At 52.2% G+C, this 15,406-nt stretch overlaps 1 protein-coding gene across 1 annotated transcript in view; it reads right to left on the reverse strand.

Moving 5' to 3' along the window:
- The window catches only part of AQP6 (aquaporin 6), a 34,290-nt gene extending 19,868 nt beyond the window's left edge, over positions 1-14,422 (reverse strand). The window contains 9 exon segments of the mRNA XM_045869069.2: positions 2,180-2,333; positions 3,570-3,746; positions 10,755-11,009; positions 11,666-11,671; positions 11,674-11,751; positions 12,015-12,172; positions 12,950-13,247; positions 13,250-13,350; positions 14,413-14,422. Coding sequence (XP_045725025.1) covers positions 10,797-11,009; positions 11,666-11,671; positions 11,674-11,751; positions 12,015-12,172; positions 12,950-13,247; positions 13,250-13,350; positions 14,413-14,422 — 864 coding nt within the window. The 3' untranslated portion in view covers positions 2,180-2,333; positions 3,570-3,746; positions 10,755-10,796.
- Between the last annotated feature and the right edge of the window lie 984 nt (positions 14,423-15,406).

Raw genomic sequence — 15,406 nt, forward strand, 5'->3', positions numbered from 1 at the left:
TAATATTTGGAAAAAAGTAAATCGTATTTTCAAAAGTTCTGCGAGGTTGGTTTTCTTGTCCTGGAAGGTAACCTTCAACGCCTTTTTAAAGAAAATATTTTTCCTCTGTTTTGGTCCATTGTTCATTTTCATTCTCTCCCATCCCCCAGTGCGGCCCCCACCAGGAGTTTGTTTCTTCGTTTCTCATTCAGTCTCTTTCATTGTCCAAATTGAAGTCCTAGATTTGTCCTTTGACTGTTACCCTCTCATTTGAAGAAACTACTTTAAACAAAAACCAAACTTTTTAAACAAGTCTTCAGGGACCAGAATGGTGCAGTTTAAAAAAAAAAAAAAGACAACTGGCTGGCTGACTGCCTGGAACATCCTTCACTGCTGGAAGTGCCTCTGGAGTGAGCTGGGATGATTAACTGAGGGCACCTGCACTTGGAACTCTGAAGCTGGTGAACAGAATGTATCTGAGATTGAGTGTAAACAGTTGCAGGCTTAATATGTAACCGTGGAGAGGAGGCAACCTACTGGCTTTATTCCCGGGAGGTGGCAGCTCTCAGCAGGGAGATTTTGCCTCAGCAAATTGAAAGAGGACGGGTCCCTTCTCCTCTTACCCCCCTTTACACACACACACACACACACACACACACACACACGACTGTTAAGTTTTGTTTTATTTTATTTTTTTTAATTTTTTTTAAAATTTTTAAAATTTATTTATTTGAAGAGAGAGACACAGCGAGAGAGGGAACACAAGCAGGGGGAGTGGGAGAGGGAGAAGCAGGCTTCCCGCGGAGCAGGGAGCCCGATGCGGGGCTCGATCCCAGGACCCTGGGATCATGACCTGAGCCGAAGGCAGACGCTTAACGGCTGAGCCACCCAGGCGCCCCTTATTTTATTTTTTAACTTTGTCCTAGATGCCGACTTTTTCCTTACGTCTGTGCAAGCCTGTGTTGGCCTGGCTCCATATTTGCTGTTCTGTAGTATCTCCCCAAGGTGCATTTTAAGTCACTAATGTGGAGGAAGTAAATGGATTGTATAATGTTAGTGAAGGCAAGACTACCCTATGCAGGAACTGATGGCCCATTAACGAAAAAGGAAATGGTCCTGTGTGTCAAATGTTGGCCGCCAGTTGCTCAGTTTCGGGCTAGGCCAGGAGACCTCAGCCATGAAAATAATTCTGATATTAGCAAAGGGAAATATGTACCCACCTTCAACTTCTTTAATAGTACTTCATGTGGAACAGCTTGAATTTCGAGGGCTTTCTTAATTAAATTGTATTTCCTTGATGTGAGATCTAAGGAAAGGGTCCAGTGCTTTGGAGTAGTAGGAGTAGCTCCTGCCACTAACCCTTTTTGATGCTTCCTCTTACCCCACCTTTAATGCAGTTTAACTTTACTCTCTCACTTGCTAAATAACCAGAATCTAAATTTTTTTTTTTTTAAAGATTTTATTTATTTATTTGACAGACAGAGACACAGCGAGAGAGAGGGAACACAAGCAGGGGGAGTGGGAGAGGGAGAAACAGGCTCCCCGCCTAGCAGGGAGCCCAAAGCGGGGCTCAATCCCAGGACCCTGGGATCATGACCTGAGCTGAAGGCAGACGCTTAACGACTGAGCCACCCAAGCGCCCCCAGAATCTAAATTTTTAAGTCCGTTCTCCCTCAGTCTAGGTAAGACTCCTAAGTTTGATGTTTCTTTAACTGGGCAAGCATTACATGGTTTGATTCAGCAGCAACAATTTGCATTTATTACTGGGTGTCTAATGATTTCTCTCTCCTTAAGAACGTGAATTCATTGCAGAAATAGAAAGCATCTGAGTTTCCATCAGAGGACTATAGAGTGTTCAAGTGATTTACCATGACAAAAATGGCCATTTTTGGCTATGAACTACACCTGTGACATTGAAAGGGTCTTGAATTCTTAAATTCCTGCTTAAATTAATGGGCAGCACAAAGTGACCAGGAGTGCTGAGTGCAGGGAGCAAACCCATCAGCCTTGCTGGGTTGGTTTTGTTAACGGCAGGGCCCCCCTGCCCACCTCAAGCTTCAAACAGACACATAAGCATATACATACAGTACGTGATACACTGTGATTTCCTGGGATGTGATTTCCCAGTGGAAAAACATTTGGGAGACCCACCATGGTGAGTCTGGGATTTTGAGCAGTGGTTTGCTTACTCATGCGTCACCTTTTCTGAGGCTCCACAAGGCACAAGAAAGGGGCTGTTACAGAGTCCAGGTCGGAGAAGCAAGGCAGGCACAGTTCATACAGTAGGGTCTGGATCCATGTGCTTCGATGATAGTCTTGATCGTGACTCGGGTTTCGGCCACTGGCACAAAAAGCTTTTAAGCATGCAGAGTTGGGGCATGTTAGTCATTGTGCTTTTCGTATAAACAGGATTTGGAGAATGGTCACTTAACCTAGGAATTTAGTGATTTTTAAAAAAATCTGCTCCCTGGAGTTGGTCTGTTTTGTAAGTAAGTGAAGGCCCCAGGCCAGGGCCAGGGTTCTAAACTTGTATAATTTATCAGACTCTGGTTCTCACAGTCTGTATTTGTTGATGGTTTCTATTCACGAAGTCAAGCAGAAGGCAGTTTGACGTCACTAGGAATAACCTTGTAGTGTGTGGGAGCCATGTCCTCCGCAGTTGTGTGGGATGGGAAAGGAGGCCACTTTTCAGGGACTCGGAGTTGGGAGCAGGAATTTTCCTTTTGTCTACCTTCTCCCTCTATAACTCTTGCCAGCTTCATTTAGTTGCATTGTTTCGATACAGATTGCTCTCACATCTCACACAGTTGGACACCATCTGTGTGCTAGGCTCAGACACATATAAATGGATATTTAGATTTCTAATAAAGCACTGCCAGTTAATATCTTCTCTGGTCTTCAGTGAAGATGGAATTAACCGATTCCTCATGAAGTCTAGGAAATGTAATACGGTGATTGACAGTATACCAAGTGCTTTCATTCATCATCTTACCTGATGTCACCACATCCATGTAGGGTGGGCAGGTAATCTTATCCCAGTTGACAAATTCAGAGGGGTGATTTGGCTTAAATTCCCACAAACTAATCTATAGTTTAGCAGGGATAAGAACCTGGGGATTACAGCTCCTACTGGAGTTCAGCTGTGGTGCTTGCTATTTTAGATCAGCATTGTGGGGTCTGTTGATATATTATTAGGTACATAAATTATTCCACTCAAGGCTGTATGCGGATGTGCTTATTTACAGATGACCCAGAAGGAGCAGGAGGCCCAGACTGCTGGGAAAAGCATTTGGGACAGGAGAATGAAATGTCTTAATGGTTGGGCTTATTGTCTTGTAGAGTGGGAGCCCTGGGCTTGGTTGGTGACCCAGGGCTGCTTTCTGTGTGGAAGGAGGTGGATGAGCTGGTGTGAGTGTTTGAGGTTCCTCCTGGTGGGAGTCCGTTCCCGGGTCACCCATGTGCATCTTGAGTGCTCCGAAGCTCAGAGCCAAGAACAGGCGAGTCTCTGAGCCAAAGCCATCAGCCTGCTTCTAGAAACGTGTCAGCGGATTAGCTTATTGGCTTTCCCCCTGAGTGGCATTAGCTCTCACCCTGTCTCATGTTCACCATCTGGCTTTGAGTAAGAAGTCGTCGAGTGATCTCTCTTCAGCAGCCTGCTCTGTGCCAGGGCTTTCTGAGGGCTGCTCAGCTTTCTTCCTCATCCACCCCAGGGCCCAGTGCTCTCCAAGAAGAGGTAGTCGGTCTGTTGTGTCCACACATATGCACACCTGGGATCAGAAGAATAGACCTCAGAAGAAAGAAAAAAAAAATCAGCTCAAAGGAGAATGCGTCTGTGTGGTTAGTGGCCTAAAGTCTTTTGTTGTCAAAACTAACAAGTGGATCTGTCCTTAGGTGAGTTTTTAAAATGGAGTTGCTCCTGCCTGTAAGATGATACAGTTTGTCCAGATTTTAGTAGAGCAAGACATACGAAGGGACTGGGATTTTTCTTCCTCATTGGAAAACAAGGCCTCAGGTGGGGTGCTTAAATGAACCACCTCTCGTCCCCCCAGGGAGCTGGCTGCTCTCTCCTCCTAGGTTAATAGATGTTGACTGGGGCTAAATGCCTGATGCTTATGGACAGAGCCCATCCCCTCAGCAGAGAAGCCGCACTGTGGAGATACAGCGGCTGCCATTAAAGGGCTAAGCCCTTTCCAGCTGCTTTGCTTTAACGGGCACTGCCTGCAGGCGGCAGCTTAACGGAGCTGTCTTAGCCCGATTAGGAGGAAATGACTAATCTCAGCATCTTCTCCTGGCACTGGCCTGGAGGCTCTGGGGAAGATAACCCAGTAGGGTGGGAAGTGGTTGGATAAATGGTGTTGGAGTGCTAGGCGATTATCCCCTCAAAAATGGTGGTCACTGCTTGGCATGGCTTGTGTCTTACTTTGTCTCCTTAAAAAAAAGTGGGCTTTTCTTCACTGGCCTCCCTGGCACTGAGGGAGAAGTGATGTTAACCATGTTGGGCGGCCTGGGTATTGAAACCCTGCAATAGAGTTGAGAGCATATGAGGGCAATGGTGCCCATTCCCCTTAGAGGAAGAAGAACTGAGACCCTCCAGTGTGGTCCCCACTTTGGCCTTACATTCCCCTTCACTTCATTCATTCATTCATAGTAGGCTCCACACCCAGGATGGAGCCTAATTTGGGGCTTAAACTCAAGATCAAGACTCAGACACTTAACCAACTGAGCCACCCAGGTGCCCTTCCCCTTCACTTTGAAATCTGACTTAAAGAGCCAAGATCTGGGGCGCCTGGGTGGCTCAGTCGGTTAAGTGTCCGACTCTTGGTTTCAGCTCAGGTTACGATCTCAGGGTTGTGGGATAGAGGCCTGCGTTGGGCTCTGTGCTCGGCACAGTCTGCTTGAGATTCTTCCCTCTCCCCTTCCTTCCCCCTCTGCCCCTCTCTCCACTCGAGTGCCTGCAAGTGCACTCTCTCTCTCTAATAAATCTTAAAAAGTAATAATAATAATAAAGAGCCAATATCTGAAGGAGAAATGATCATTTCCTTGGTTGTAAGATGCACTTAAAATATATGTTTTAATATTTCTGAGAATTGGGATATCTTAGAATCAATGGCATCTTACAAAAACAATGTAGTGTTTTTTCTTTAGTGACTCATAGAATAGTCAAACATCTTATTATCGATGTTATTTGGGTTGGAAGTGTTAGCTGTTTGCAGGAGACAGGCTGTTGGCTAGACCAGATGTGGAGGTCAGGGAACCTCCTTCTTAGCTGTGGTCCAAGAGCTTTAAAACAGGGAATTCCTTGTGTCTGAGGGAAGCCACAGGATGGGGCAAAGGAGGGCTCAGCCCCAGAACTCTGGCACCAAGAGACAGGCAATATGTATGATAGGATCAAAATCTGTCCAGTCATGACCCCTAGAGCCATTAGATGTGACCCTCAAGTCGGGGAAGGGTAGGAAAAAAGCCCCTGTGGATCAGTGAGTCTATGACCAAAATCCTAGTCCTCCCCGATGGAGTTGTGAAGTGAGTATAGCACCAAAACACCGGGGTGCTTCAACACAGGAGGTTAGGGGTCCGCTTGAGCAGGGAGCTGGGAGTGTTTATTGCAAGTCCAATTTGCTCACCAAATCCAGAATATCAGAGGTCTTTCCTCCCGTGAAACTGGAAGGCCATGGTTTGGGGACCAACAAAGAAAGGACAGAGAGTCAAGTTAGGGAAACGTTGCCCTGAGATGAGAAGTAGACTAAAAATCTAATTTTGTTTAAGAATCGTCTTCCTGTTGCGGTAGAGAGAGGTGTTCAAATAACTGTGAAGTAGTGTGTTCAGTGCCAGGATGGAGGTGTGTGCAGAGTGCTGGGGGAGCTCAGGAGGGAGGGGCTGGTGGCTTACCAGCCTCAGAGGTGATGACATTAGGCAGCGTCTCAGGATGCACAGGGCAGCTAGAGAGGCCCGGGAAGCATACTCCGGACGGAGAGGCCCCTCCAGCCCGGGGCCGCATAACTGGACGCTGACGACCGTCCCGGCCTCTCCTCTGATCTCACGCTGGGCCCTGGCCTGGCTGGGCCTTGTTCCATCCTTCCGTGGAGCGGCGGGGGGGGTGGGGGTGGGGAGGGTGTTGGTCCCTGCCGCCCTCAGTGGCATCCTCCACCCCCAGTTTTGGCAGTAACTGCCCCTTTCGCTGACTTAATCAGAGCTCTGAAACAGTTTGCATTTCTCTCTTTTCTGCCCATTCACTGCAGCCTACTAATTAGTGCTGTCAGACTCCACAGTCTCCTAAACCCCCTTCCCTAACCGCACCTCCCCTCCAGCTTTGGCTGACTGCCACTGCCCCTCCCCAAGAGGTGCAGACCCCCTGCCCCAGCTGCCCTGAGTGGCCACTGTTCAGCCGGGTGGATGCTTCTTGATTAGCCCTTAACTTCTCCCCTCCCTTCTTCGCTCCCTGTCTTCCCCCCCTAACATTGCCGGGCCTGCCATTAGCACTAGGTCAGCGTCCCTGCTGATAAGCAGCTCTCTTCCTGCGCTGCTCCTCTGGGTGCTGGAGTGCAGTGCTGTGGGCTGGGAGGGACTGAGGCGATACCCTCTCCTGACCCAGTGTACTCTTCCATCAAGTCCCCTGTCAGCTTGTTCCAGATCATTTGACCTTATTATAGATCAGAGATCCCAGACTTTGATTTGTGCTACCTCTTAAAGCCTCAGCTCTGATGGCTGCTTCCCTTTTGTTTTCTTAGCTTTCATATGAAATTCCAGATGCTCAAAGTCCTGCGTCTTTTTACCCCTTTATACCCACCCGGCCTCCTTACTCTCATTCCCTGGATCTTCCAGCAAACCAACACTTGCCACAATCACTCCAGTGCTCCACCTCTCTGTTCTGGGGAGACCTTTGTTTCTTTCTTGGGTTTGATTCGTTTTTTCTTTTTTTAAAAATTTATTTACTCTTAGTAATCTCTATAGCCTACGTGGGGCTCTAACTCACAACACCGAGATCAAGAGTGGCATACTCTTCCAACTGAGCCAGCCAGATGCCCTTTCGGTGTGATTCTTGACTCTTTCCTCTGGGATCCTCCTCCCCCAACACACTCACACACACTCAACTTTGCTTAAGCTAACTAAGGCTGGGGAATGGGGAGGGAGTGGGTCCTTCTTTAGTAATAGCCGCCTGGCCTGCTGGGCTGCGTTAGGAACTGTGGGGAAGCAGCTGAGCCAGCAGCAGAGGGAACGGCAGTCTGCCACAATGTTGGTGACACCCGTACCACCGACTGAGATCTGTGTCAGGTGCCTTGCTAACCACATACATCCCGTGTGGCTCCAGCCCCCTTATTGAATTAGATCCCATTTTCCAGATGAAGAAAGTGAGGCTCAGGATTCTTAAGTAACTTGCTTAAGTTCACACAGCTATAACTGCCTGAGCCTGTATTTAAACTTTTTCAACCCTTTCAACCCCTATTATACCTTTATGTAGTCTTCTTTTTTTTTTAATATGGTGTATAGAATCCTTTAAGTCAGTGATTTTCTTTGGAAAGTGAAAGTCTCTGGATCATTGTCTTCTCCTCCTCTGCCCTCAGTCTGAGCAGCCCAAATGTGTCCCAGAGCCTGGTCCCTTCGTGGGCTCCCTGCAACACCTCCCCCACCCCACCCCCCCACAGTGTGGTCCCAGTGTGTCCTCTTTCCAGCCAGAGGTAGCAGTGGGGGTGGGAGGTGGAGAGGGGCTTCCTGCCAGCCAGTGGGGACGCTGCAGCCTAGGCTCTGGGCTCACATCATCTGTTCCTGCTAAGACAATCATCAACATAAAAGGCTAATTGTATTAATCACCAAGGCACCCCCCCCCTCCCTTTTGGGAGAATTATGAATTGCAATTGCAGATGGCTTTGCTGATTGAAGGCAGTGCTCAGCGGGGAGAAGGGCCAGATCAGATTACACACCATTAATTAAAAACTTCCCCTGACAACCGGGAGGAAGGGAGTGCACACCAAGGGTCGGCCTGGTTGGGTCTCAGTCCTCCCCATGCTCCCACCGCCCCCTCCACCCAGGCCCAGGGGCTGGGGCTATGAAGCCCTGCTGTCGCAGGCTGGAACCTGTGAATTTGGCTCCCCAAGGGCCATCCAAACAGATGGCTGGCTGTCCTATTAAAGGGCTCCAGAGAAGGAGAAGCTAACCTTTGGTTACTCATTCCTATGTCTAACTTTGGACGCTCTTCAGATTCTAACCTATTTCCTCACTTTTCATGAAGCTTGTCTCCCCCTTGCTCTAGTCTATTCTGACAGAGCGCAGCTTTAAAGAACTCGTCATGAAAACAGCCCCCAACTCTCTCTCTGAGCAGTCACCCTCACCCTTAGGGCCTGGAGACAGGGGTTCCACAATCAGCTCTGGAGTAGGGGCTGAGGGCTCCGGGGTGCTGTGCACCCTGGTCCCAGCTACCCCTCCCTGCGAGCATAGGTGTCTCAGCTGCTCTCATCCTGGCGCATCTGAAGTTGTAACTCCTGAATTCTCATGATCGATCCCCGCCTCCCCTCCCTCCCCAGTCACCTAGCCTCAGTCATTCATTCATCAAACTTTTATTGAGCACCCAGTGTGTGCTCAGCTCTGGGGACGCAGAGATAATTTGTCTAGGAGCTTCAGAGCCCTACTGCAGGAGCTCCACCCCCCTGCCCTTGTCAACCTTCTAGTTCTTTTTTTTTTTTTTTTTTAAGATTTTATTTATTTATTTGAGAGAGAGCACATGAGAGGGGGGAGGGTCAGAGGGAGAAGCAGACTCCCTGCCGAGCAGGGAGCCCGATGCGGGACTCGATCCTGGGACTCCAGGATCATGACCTGAGCCGAAGGCAGTCGCTTAACCAACTGAGCCACCCAGGCGCCCCTCAACCTTCTAGTTCTTGCCTCCCTCCTTCCTTCCTTCTTTCCTTCCTCTGGCTATATAACTTGTATAAGCCCCCCGGAGCTCTGTTTTGGAAAATTCTAAGCTGGGAGCTGAGGAGACCTTAGGGGGCTGTGGTACTGAGCTGGGTGACCTTTAGCAAGTCAATCACATCCCTCCCCACCTCCCCCCCACCCCCACACACACCCAGCTGTCCCTGCTCATAAAAGGGCACAAGAAGCCCTGGGCTCGGAGAGATTGTGAAGATGGATGAGTGGGGCCCGGCTTGGACAGATGTGAATAGTAGTCCACACTGACAATATCACAGAATCCTGAACACGGCCACTGTGGCCACGAGCACTTGGGGACTCAGCTCTCGCTCTGGTCACCGGCTGGGCTCTGTCACCCTACCCTTGAAAGACTTTGGGAGCCCCTCCCATCCCCAGTGCCATTGGAGACATCATGGAAAAGGACCTATCTTTTTTATGGATTTGGTTGCTGTATCTCAGGGTACCATGGTGATGGGCACCATAGAGATGAGAAGAACTGACTTTTATTGGCTTGTCTCTTTGTTCCAGTGGCCCTCCTCAACCCCCTCCACACACACACAGCTCCTGGGTCAGTAGATCCAGGAGAGAAGGAGGCAGTGCAAGTAAGTGAAACAGATGAAAGGAGAAAAGCCTACTCTCTTTTCCCTCCCTCTCAATCATCCCCCTCTCCCTTCTCCCCTCCTCCCTCCCATTACCAACAGCAATTGTATTCAAACCCGATAATTACAGTAACAGTGACAATAATCATCATTTATTGGGTTTGTTTTTCTAGCATTTTAACTTCCGAAAACATTTTCCAGTCTCTTGTTTGTTTTCACAGCAGGCCCTGGGGGAGGGCTGTGCCCATTTTATAGCTGGGGAAGCTGAGATCCAGATAGGGCCCCAAGTCATGGGGAGAGTATATTTATAGCAGCTTGTAAATATTAACAAACCAACTGAGACTAATAGTCCTTCAGAGGCACTGAACTGCAAATCTTGGTTTCTTGGGTCATTCCTGAGTTCTGACCATCCTTGGGGCTCATTCAGTAGCTTTTTGAGGATCCTGGCAGAATTGAGAATGAGGCTGGAGACAGCTTGTGGCCCAGATCAGGGACAGGTGGCTGGGATAGGGACTTACCCCTCTCAGGATTGTTCCCATAAATGGGGCTGTGGGGTGGAAGGTGGGCAAACATCTGGGGAGAGCCTATCCTGGGAAAGGCCTGTTTGGCCCAAACCTCCCTTGTGTCTATCCTGCCCCTCTGCCAGCCCTAGAAAAGCCTCCTCTCTGTGTCAGCTCTTCCCAAGGGCAGGGTCCTCTCCTGAGCATTTAGAGGCGTGAGGAATGAAGATCGATCAGAAGGACAGTCTTTGTCCTCAGGAAGCACCCACGCTGAGGGCTGGTCTGTAGCCCCCAAACCATACCCAGGAGCAAAGATAGCCCTATGAGGAGCTCAGAGAATGTCCCAGGATCCAATTCTTCTGGGAATTCTGGTTTTCCCCTCAAGGATGGGTAAGACATTGGGGTTCCCCAAGGTCTCTATAGCCCTTAGTGTCTAAGCTGAGTGGCTGTCTGGGCTCCAGTACCAAGGCAAGGCGATCCAGAGGCTCAGGATGCCCACTAGGATCCAGATGGACGAGAGAAGGGGAGGGCAATCATGAATTTCCCTGCCTCCTTCTGCTCTGTCCCATTAAGAGATGTAGGAGGAGGAAACTGAACAGATTTGCTCTCCAGATTCTTTCTGTCTAGAAATATAACGCCAGGGATAGGGATTGGCATTCCTTGCCCACCCTGTTAGGACAAGAGGCCTAGCATCCCCATCCTTCCTGCCCTCATCCCCCCACCCCGGCCCCACCCCCTATAAAACCTGAAGTCTGGTTGTACAAGGCAAGCTACCCACCTAAAGGGCTCCTCTCAGAAGCCCAAAGGTGAGGGCCAAGTTCTATACCATCTGACACATGTTCCCCGTTTTAGTATCCCCTGAACTGGACTGGTATTCTCTCTTCTTGGGCTCCTTTTCTGCCACTTTCTCCATTTCTTCAGTTCCCATGAGGATGGCCAGTTGCTGGGCCATGGTCTTGGTGTCAGGGAACAGGATAAAGTTGTAGATGAGCGAAGCCAGGACAGCTCCTGTCAGGGGTCCCACCCAGAAGATCTGAGGGGGCAGAGAGGAGTGGGCATGAGTTATCAGGATCATAGGGTAGCTTTGGGACCCTCGCCTGGTTCCCTAGTATTAACTTGGTCTCCCAGGACCCCTTGAGCTGTCTACACGATGACAAAATGGAGAAGCAGGCATCCTGCCTGCCAAGTCTCTGCAGGTGAGGTGACCTTGCCTTGCACAGGGCAGGCCCAGTCTCCTCACCCCTCCTGTTTCCCTCCTCTCGCCTCCCCTGTTCCAACCAGGAGCCCTGGCTAAGTGCTGTTCCTGCTTCGGCTGGTCTGTGTGTGTGTCTATTTCTGTTTGTCTTTTTCTTTATCCAAGTTTGGAAACTGGTCCAGCTGGAGGAAGTGAATAAGGAAACAGCCAGGACTTGAGGCCTGGGCTGAGGCTCCATCTCCTGCCCTGGCCCATTTATCGACAGTCTACTGGGTCCCCTTGGCTATTGAAGCTGGAAAGAAAGGAAGTACAAGCCAGGATACTCGCCTTCATCTTCTGAGCTTAGGGAAACCTCACCTGGGGGTCAAGATGGTCTGTGGTAGGGGGACGTGTCTCCCCAAGTCCCTGTGGACCCCCCGCTGGTGAAGGTCACTGTCCCTAAGGGCCCCCGCCCAGCCCCTCCCCACCTCACAGCGGCCAGCAGAGGCTCTCACCCAGTGGAGTGGACCTCGAACTTCCCAACGATGATGGCGGGGCCAAAGGAGCGGGCCAGGTTCATGGAGCAGCCGGTGAAGTAGACCTGAGGGGGAGAGTGCAGGTTCAGGGTGTGAGGAGGCTTAGGGCAGGCCTGGGAGGGGACAGCCCCCTCTGCCCTGGCTTAGAGCCTTGGTCCCAGCCTTGGCCACTGTGGCGCCGTATCCCAGACCTGGACTGAGGGAACACAGCCTCCACCCAACGCATGAGGGGCTCAGGGAGGGACCCTTCCTGGCCTTCAGGGTCCCTGCAGCCTCCTCAGGGAGGGACCGATTTGTGCATGTACACGGTGTTCCCTTGGCCTCTTACCCCAATGAGGTGGCCCAGTGCCAGAGAGATCCCCATCATGGTGGCCGGGGAGCCCGATGCCTGGCGGCTATTGGTGGAAACGAAAACACAGAGCACCAGCTGCAGGGTGAGAACCAGCTCCACTGCCACAGCCAGGCCCGTCGAGACGCTGCTCCGGACTTGGGTGCAGAGGCTATGCTGGAGGTGACGCGGCTCTGCCAGTGGGTGGTGACCCGCTCGGGCCTCATTTCCTCACCAAAAGGAGGTGACGCCTCACCACCCCGGTTCCAGGCCCCAGGGAGATGGAGCGGGGAGAGCTGTAGAGTGCAGTGCGGGTCAGCCCTGGACACCTGCTCCCTGCGGAAGGGAGTGGCCGCCCTCCTAGCCCCCCGGGGGGCTGCAGCCAGTAGTTGGCGAAGGGCTCAGTTCTGTTGGGGAAGGGAAGGCTCGGAGCAGGGGGTGCAGGTTTTCGGGCAGACTGGGAGGAGACCGTGGGTAGGAGGGGAAGGAGGAGACGGAGGGGGGGGATGTAGGTGGAAGGGTAGATGATTAGGGGAATCTGGGGGAGTGAGACAGGCCTCAGGGTGCTGGGGAAGGAGGAACATGGGGACGCAGAAGAGCAGGGCACCCGGGGTGGACCAGAAGAGAAGAAGGGCATGCCGGGTCCCCTGCCACTACCCGCAGCCCCAGGCGTCCCTGGCTATCCTGACCCTTCAATGCCCGGTCCTTTCCTGACTCCTGCCCTTGTGCCACCTTGTACCATAACCCCATTCCCGCTCTGCCTGCACTAAGGCCACGGTCTGGTTCCCCTGGGTCCCAGGGCGCAGCCCAGAGCAGGCAAGGAACACGGGGCTGAGTTATTTCCTCCCTGTCCCCTCTCCTCAGGCCTGACCGTCTACCCTTACCACCCGGGTGGGCATCCCTTTCCTGGTCCTGCCAGGTGCCCCTCCCTGCACCTACCATGTTAACCCCGAGGGTCTCTTGGATGTCTCCTGGGATGACCCCATAAAGCAGAGCAGCCCCCACAGTGGCCCCGGCCAGCTGGGCAGCCACATAAGCCACAGCACGGGGCAGGGAGATTTGGGAGCCCACGAGGAAGGCGAGAGTCACGGCGGGGTTGATGTGGCCCCCGCTGGTCTTCCAGGTGATCTGCGCAGCCACAGTCGTGGCCAGGTTGAAGGTGATGGCGATCTGCAGCACGGTGGGAAGCGCCGAGGGCCAGGGCAGGGCTGAGCCCACGCCGAAGAACACATACGGCCCCGCCCCGTGGCCAGGAACTCAGCGAACAGCGCCCTGCTGGTCGCTCTCCACAACGGGCAGGCCAGCATCCTGGCCCTGTGTCACCCGCCGGGCTGCCCTGGGTCCGGGCCCGGCTGCCTTGGCGGCTGCCTCTACTTCTCCTGGGACCTCTGCTTCTCTGGCCTCTGATCTCGGCTGTCTCTGGGGGTCTCTTGTCTCTGGCCTGCTCCTCTCCTTCGCTGCTGACCCAGGGGCCTGCTGGTCAGACTGGCAGGAGCAGGCTGACAGGCTTGTGTGCGTCTAGGGGGGGCGGTGGGAGGCGTGAGGCCCGTATGAGGACTGGTGCTCCCCTGCTTGCTCTGCCCACCCGGAGCTCCCCTCACAGCTGGGGGAGTGGGGCAGCCCCTAGGCGCCGAGCTGGAACCTGCAGGTTCCCAAGCCCGACAGACCTAACGCTGCTGCAGGCAGAGGCCCAGCCTGAGCGTAGCAGGTGCAGGAGTAATGGTGGGCATGGGATTCCAGCTTAGATGCAGCAAGCTCCTCAGATCCCCAAGTCCAAGGCCTGCTTCCGAGGGTCCCGTGCACTCCCAGAGGTTCCTGTTCCCCTGGCCCCCTCTGCCTGCAGGCCCTGCCTCCAAATGGGCTCACACTATTCGATGCCCCATAAACCCAGATGTGAAATGAAGCTCTTTTCCTCCATTCCCACCTAAATCCCTATTCACAGAAAGCAGATGTGAACAGAGTCAAATTTTCTAAGGACCTGGGTCTGTGTGGGTGCAGGGGCGACAGAGGGAGGAGGGGCTTATTCCACAGCTGATCAGATGACACACACAGCAGTGGAGAATTTCCCCTGCGAGCTGGGAATTTCCACTGCCTTGTCCTTGCCCCGTCCTGTCTCCCTTGCCCGCCCCCTCCCTCTCAACCGTCTCCCCTCCATGCCCTGCTCTCCTCCTTCTCAGGGGCCTGAACAATTCCTCTCAAGTCTCACACAGGGCGGCTGAGCCATTTTTGTGACAATGCGGGCCCTAAGGTCAGCCAGGCCCTAGGCTCTGCCCTTTTAACCCCGGCAGCATATCAAGCTATTTTCCCAAACAAAGGGATCTCCTCCCTAAGAAGAATCTGTGGAGCTGTTGAAGAAAGTCTTCACTCTTCATCACATCCGGGGGGGCCCTGACCTCACCCCTGGCCATAACGTCCTGCTCAGTGGATATGCCCTGGCTGTCTTCAGCCTCCTCAAATGCGACCTGTCTCAAAATGAGATCCTCATCTCTCTCTGTGCCCCCCCCCCGCCATGTACTCTTCCTGTTTTCTCCAGCTCAGCTGGGAGCATCTGGGAAGCATCCTTGAACTTTCTCTCCCTCCTGCCCCCAACCAATAAAGGCATCGAGTCCGGCTGCTTTGGAATCCTAAATATTTCTTGACTGTGCCCTCTTCTTGCCACCCTGCTGCCCTGTGGCCTTGAACGAGTCTCTGTCTGCTTCCTCACTCAGCTCCAATCAATTATCCACACTGCAGCCTGAGAGATCTTTCTAAAATGCAAATCTGATCCCGCTGCTCCGTTGCTAAAATCCCTTCAAAGTGTCCCTCATGCCAGGCCTACAAGGTCCTCGGGGATCCTGCTCCTCCTACCTCACCTCTCCCCACTCCTTGCTTTGTCCTGTGGCCTCACCAAATGACCAGTGGTTCCGCAACACGTTATGCTGGTCACTCCTTGGAGGACGCTCTGTCCTCTCCTTGGATGGCCTTTCCCACGTCTTTTGCTTGGGTAACTCCTAACTCATCCCTGCAGCACAGCTTCAGTGTCATCTCCTCCTTTGCTGGGTGATGACCCCTCCGTGTGCTCCCACCCCATCTGGGCACTTCTGTACACTTCAGTCACTGCAGAGTGCCGTCATGGTGATAATGTGTCTCCTTAATGAGGTGGTGAGCCCCTCTGGGGGCCGGAACCAAATTTTGCTCATCCCTACATCTAGTGTCTTGCACAGGGATTGGCCATTGTTGGTGCTTGATAAGTATATTTTTTAAAGATTTTATTTATTTGACAGAGAGAGCACACACGTAGGAGGAGCGGCAGGCAGAAGGAGGGGAGAAGCAGGCTCCCCGCTGAGCAAGAAGCCTATATGGGGCTCAATCCCAGGACCTTGGGATCATAACCTGAGCCAAAGGCAGACGCT

Source organism: Mirounga angustirostris, unplaced genomic scaffold, assembly GCF_029215605.1.
Source record: "Mirounga angustirostris isolate CCGP_5_RB_7025 unplaced genomic scaffold, mMirAng1.0.hap1 SCAF_5, whole genome shotgun sequence".
Classification (NCBI taxonomy): Eukaryota; Metazoa; Chordata; class Mammalia; order Carnivora; family Phocidae; genus Mirounga; species Mirounga angustirostris.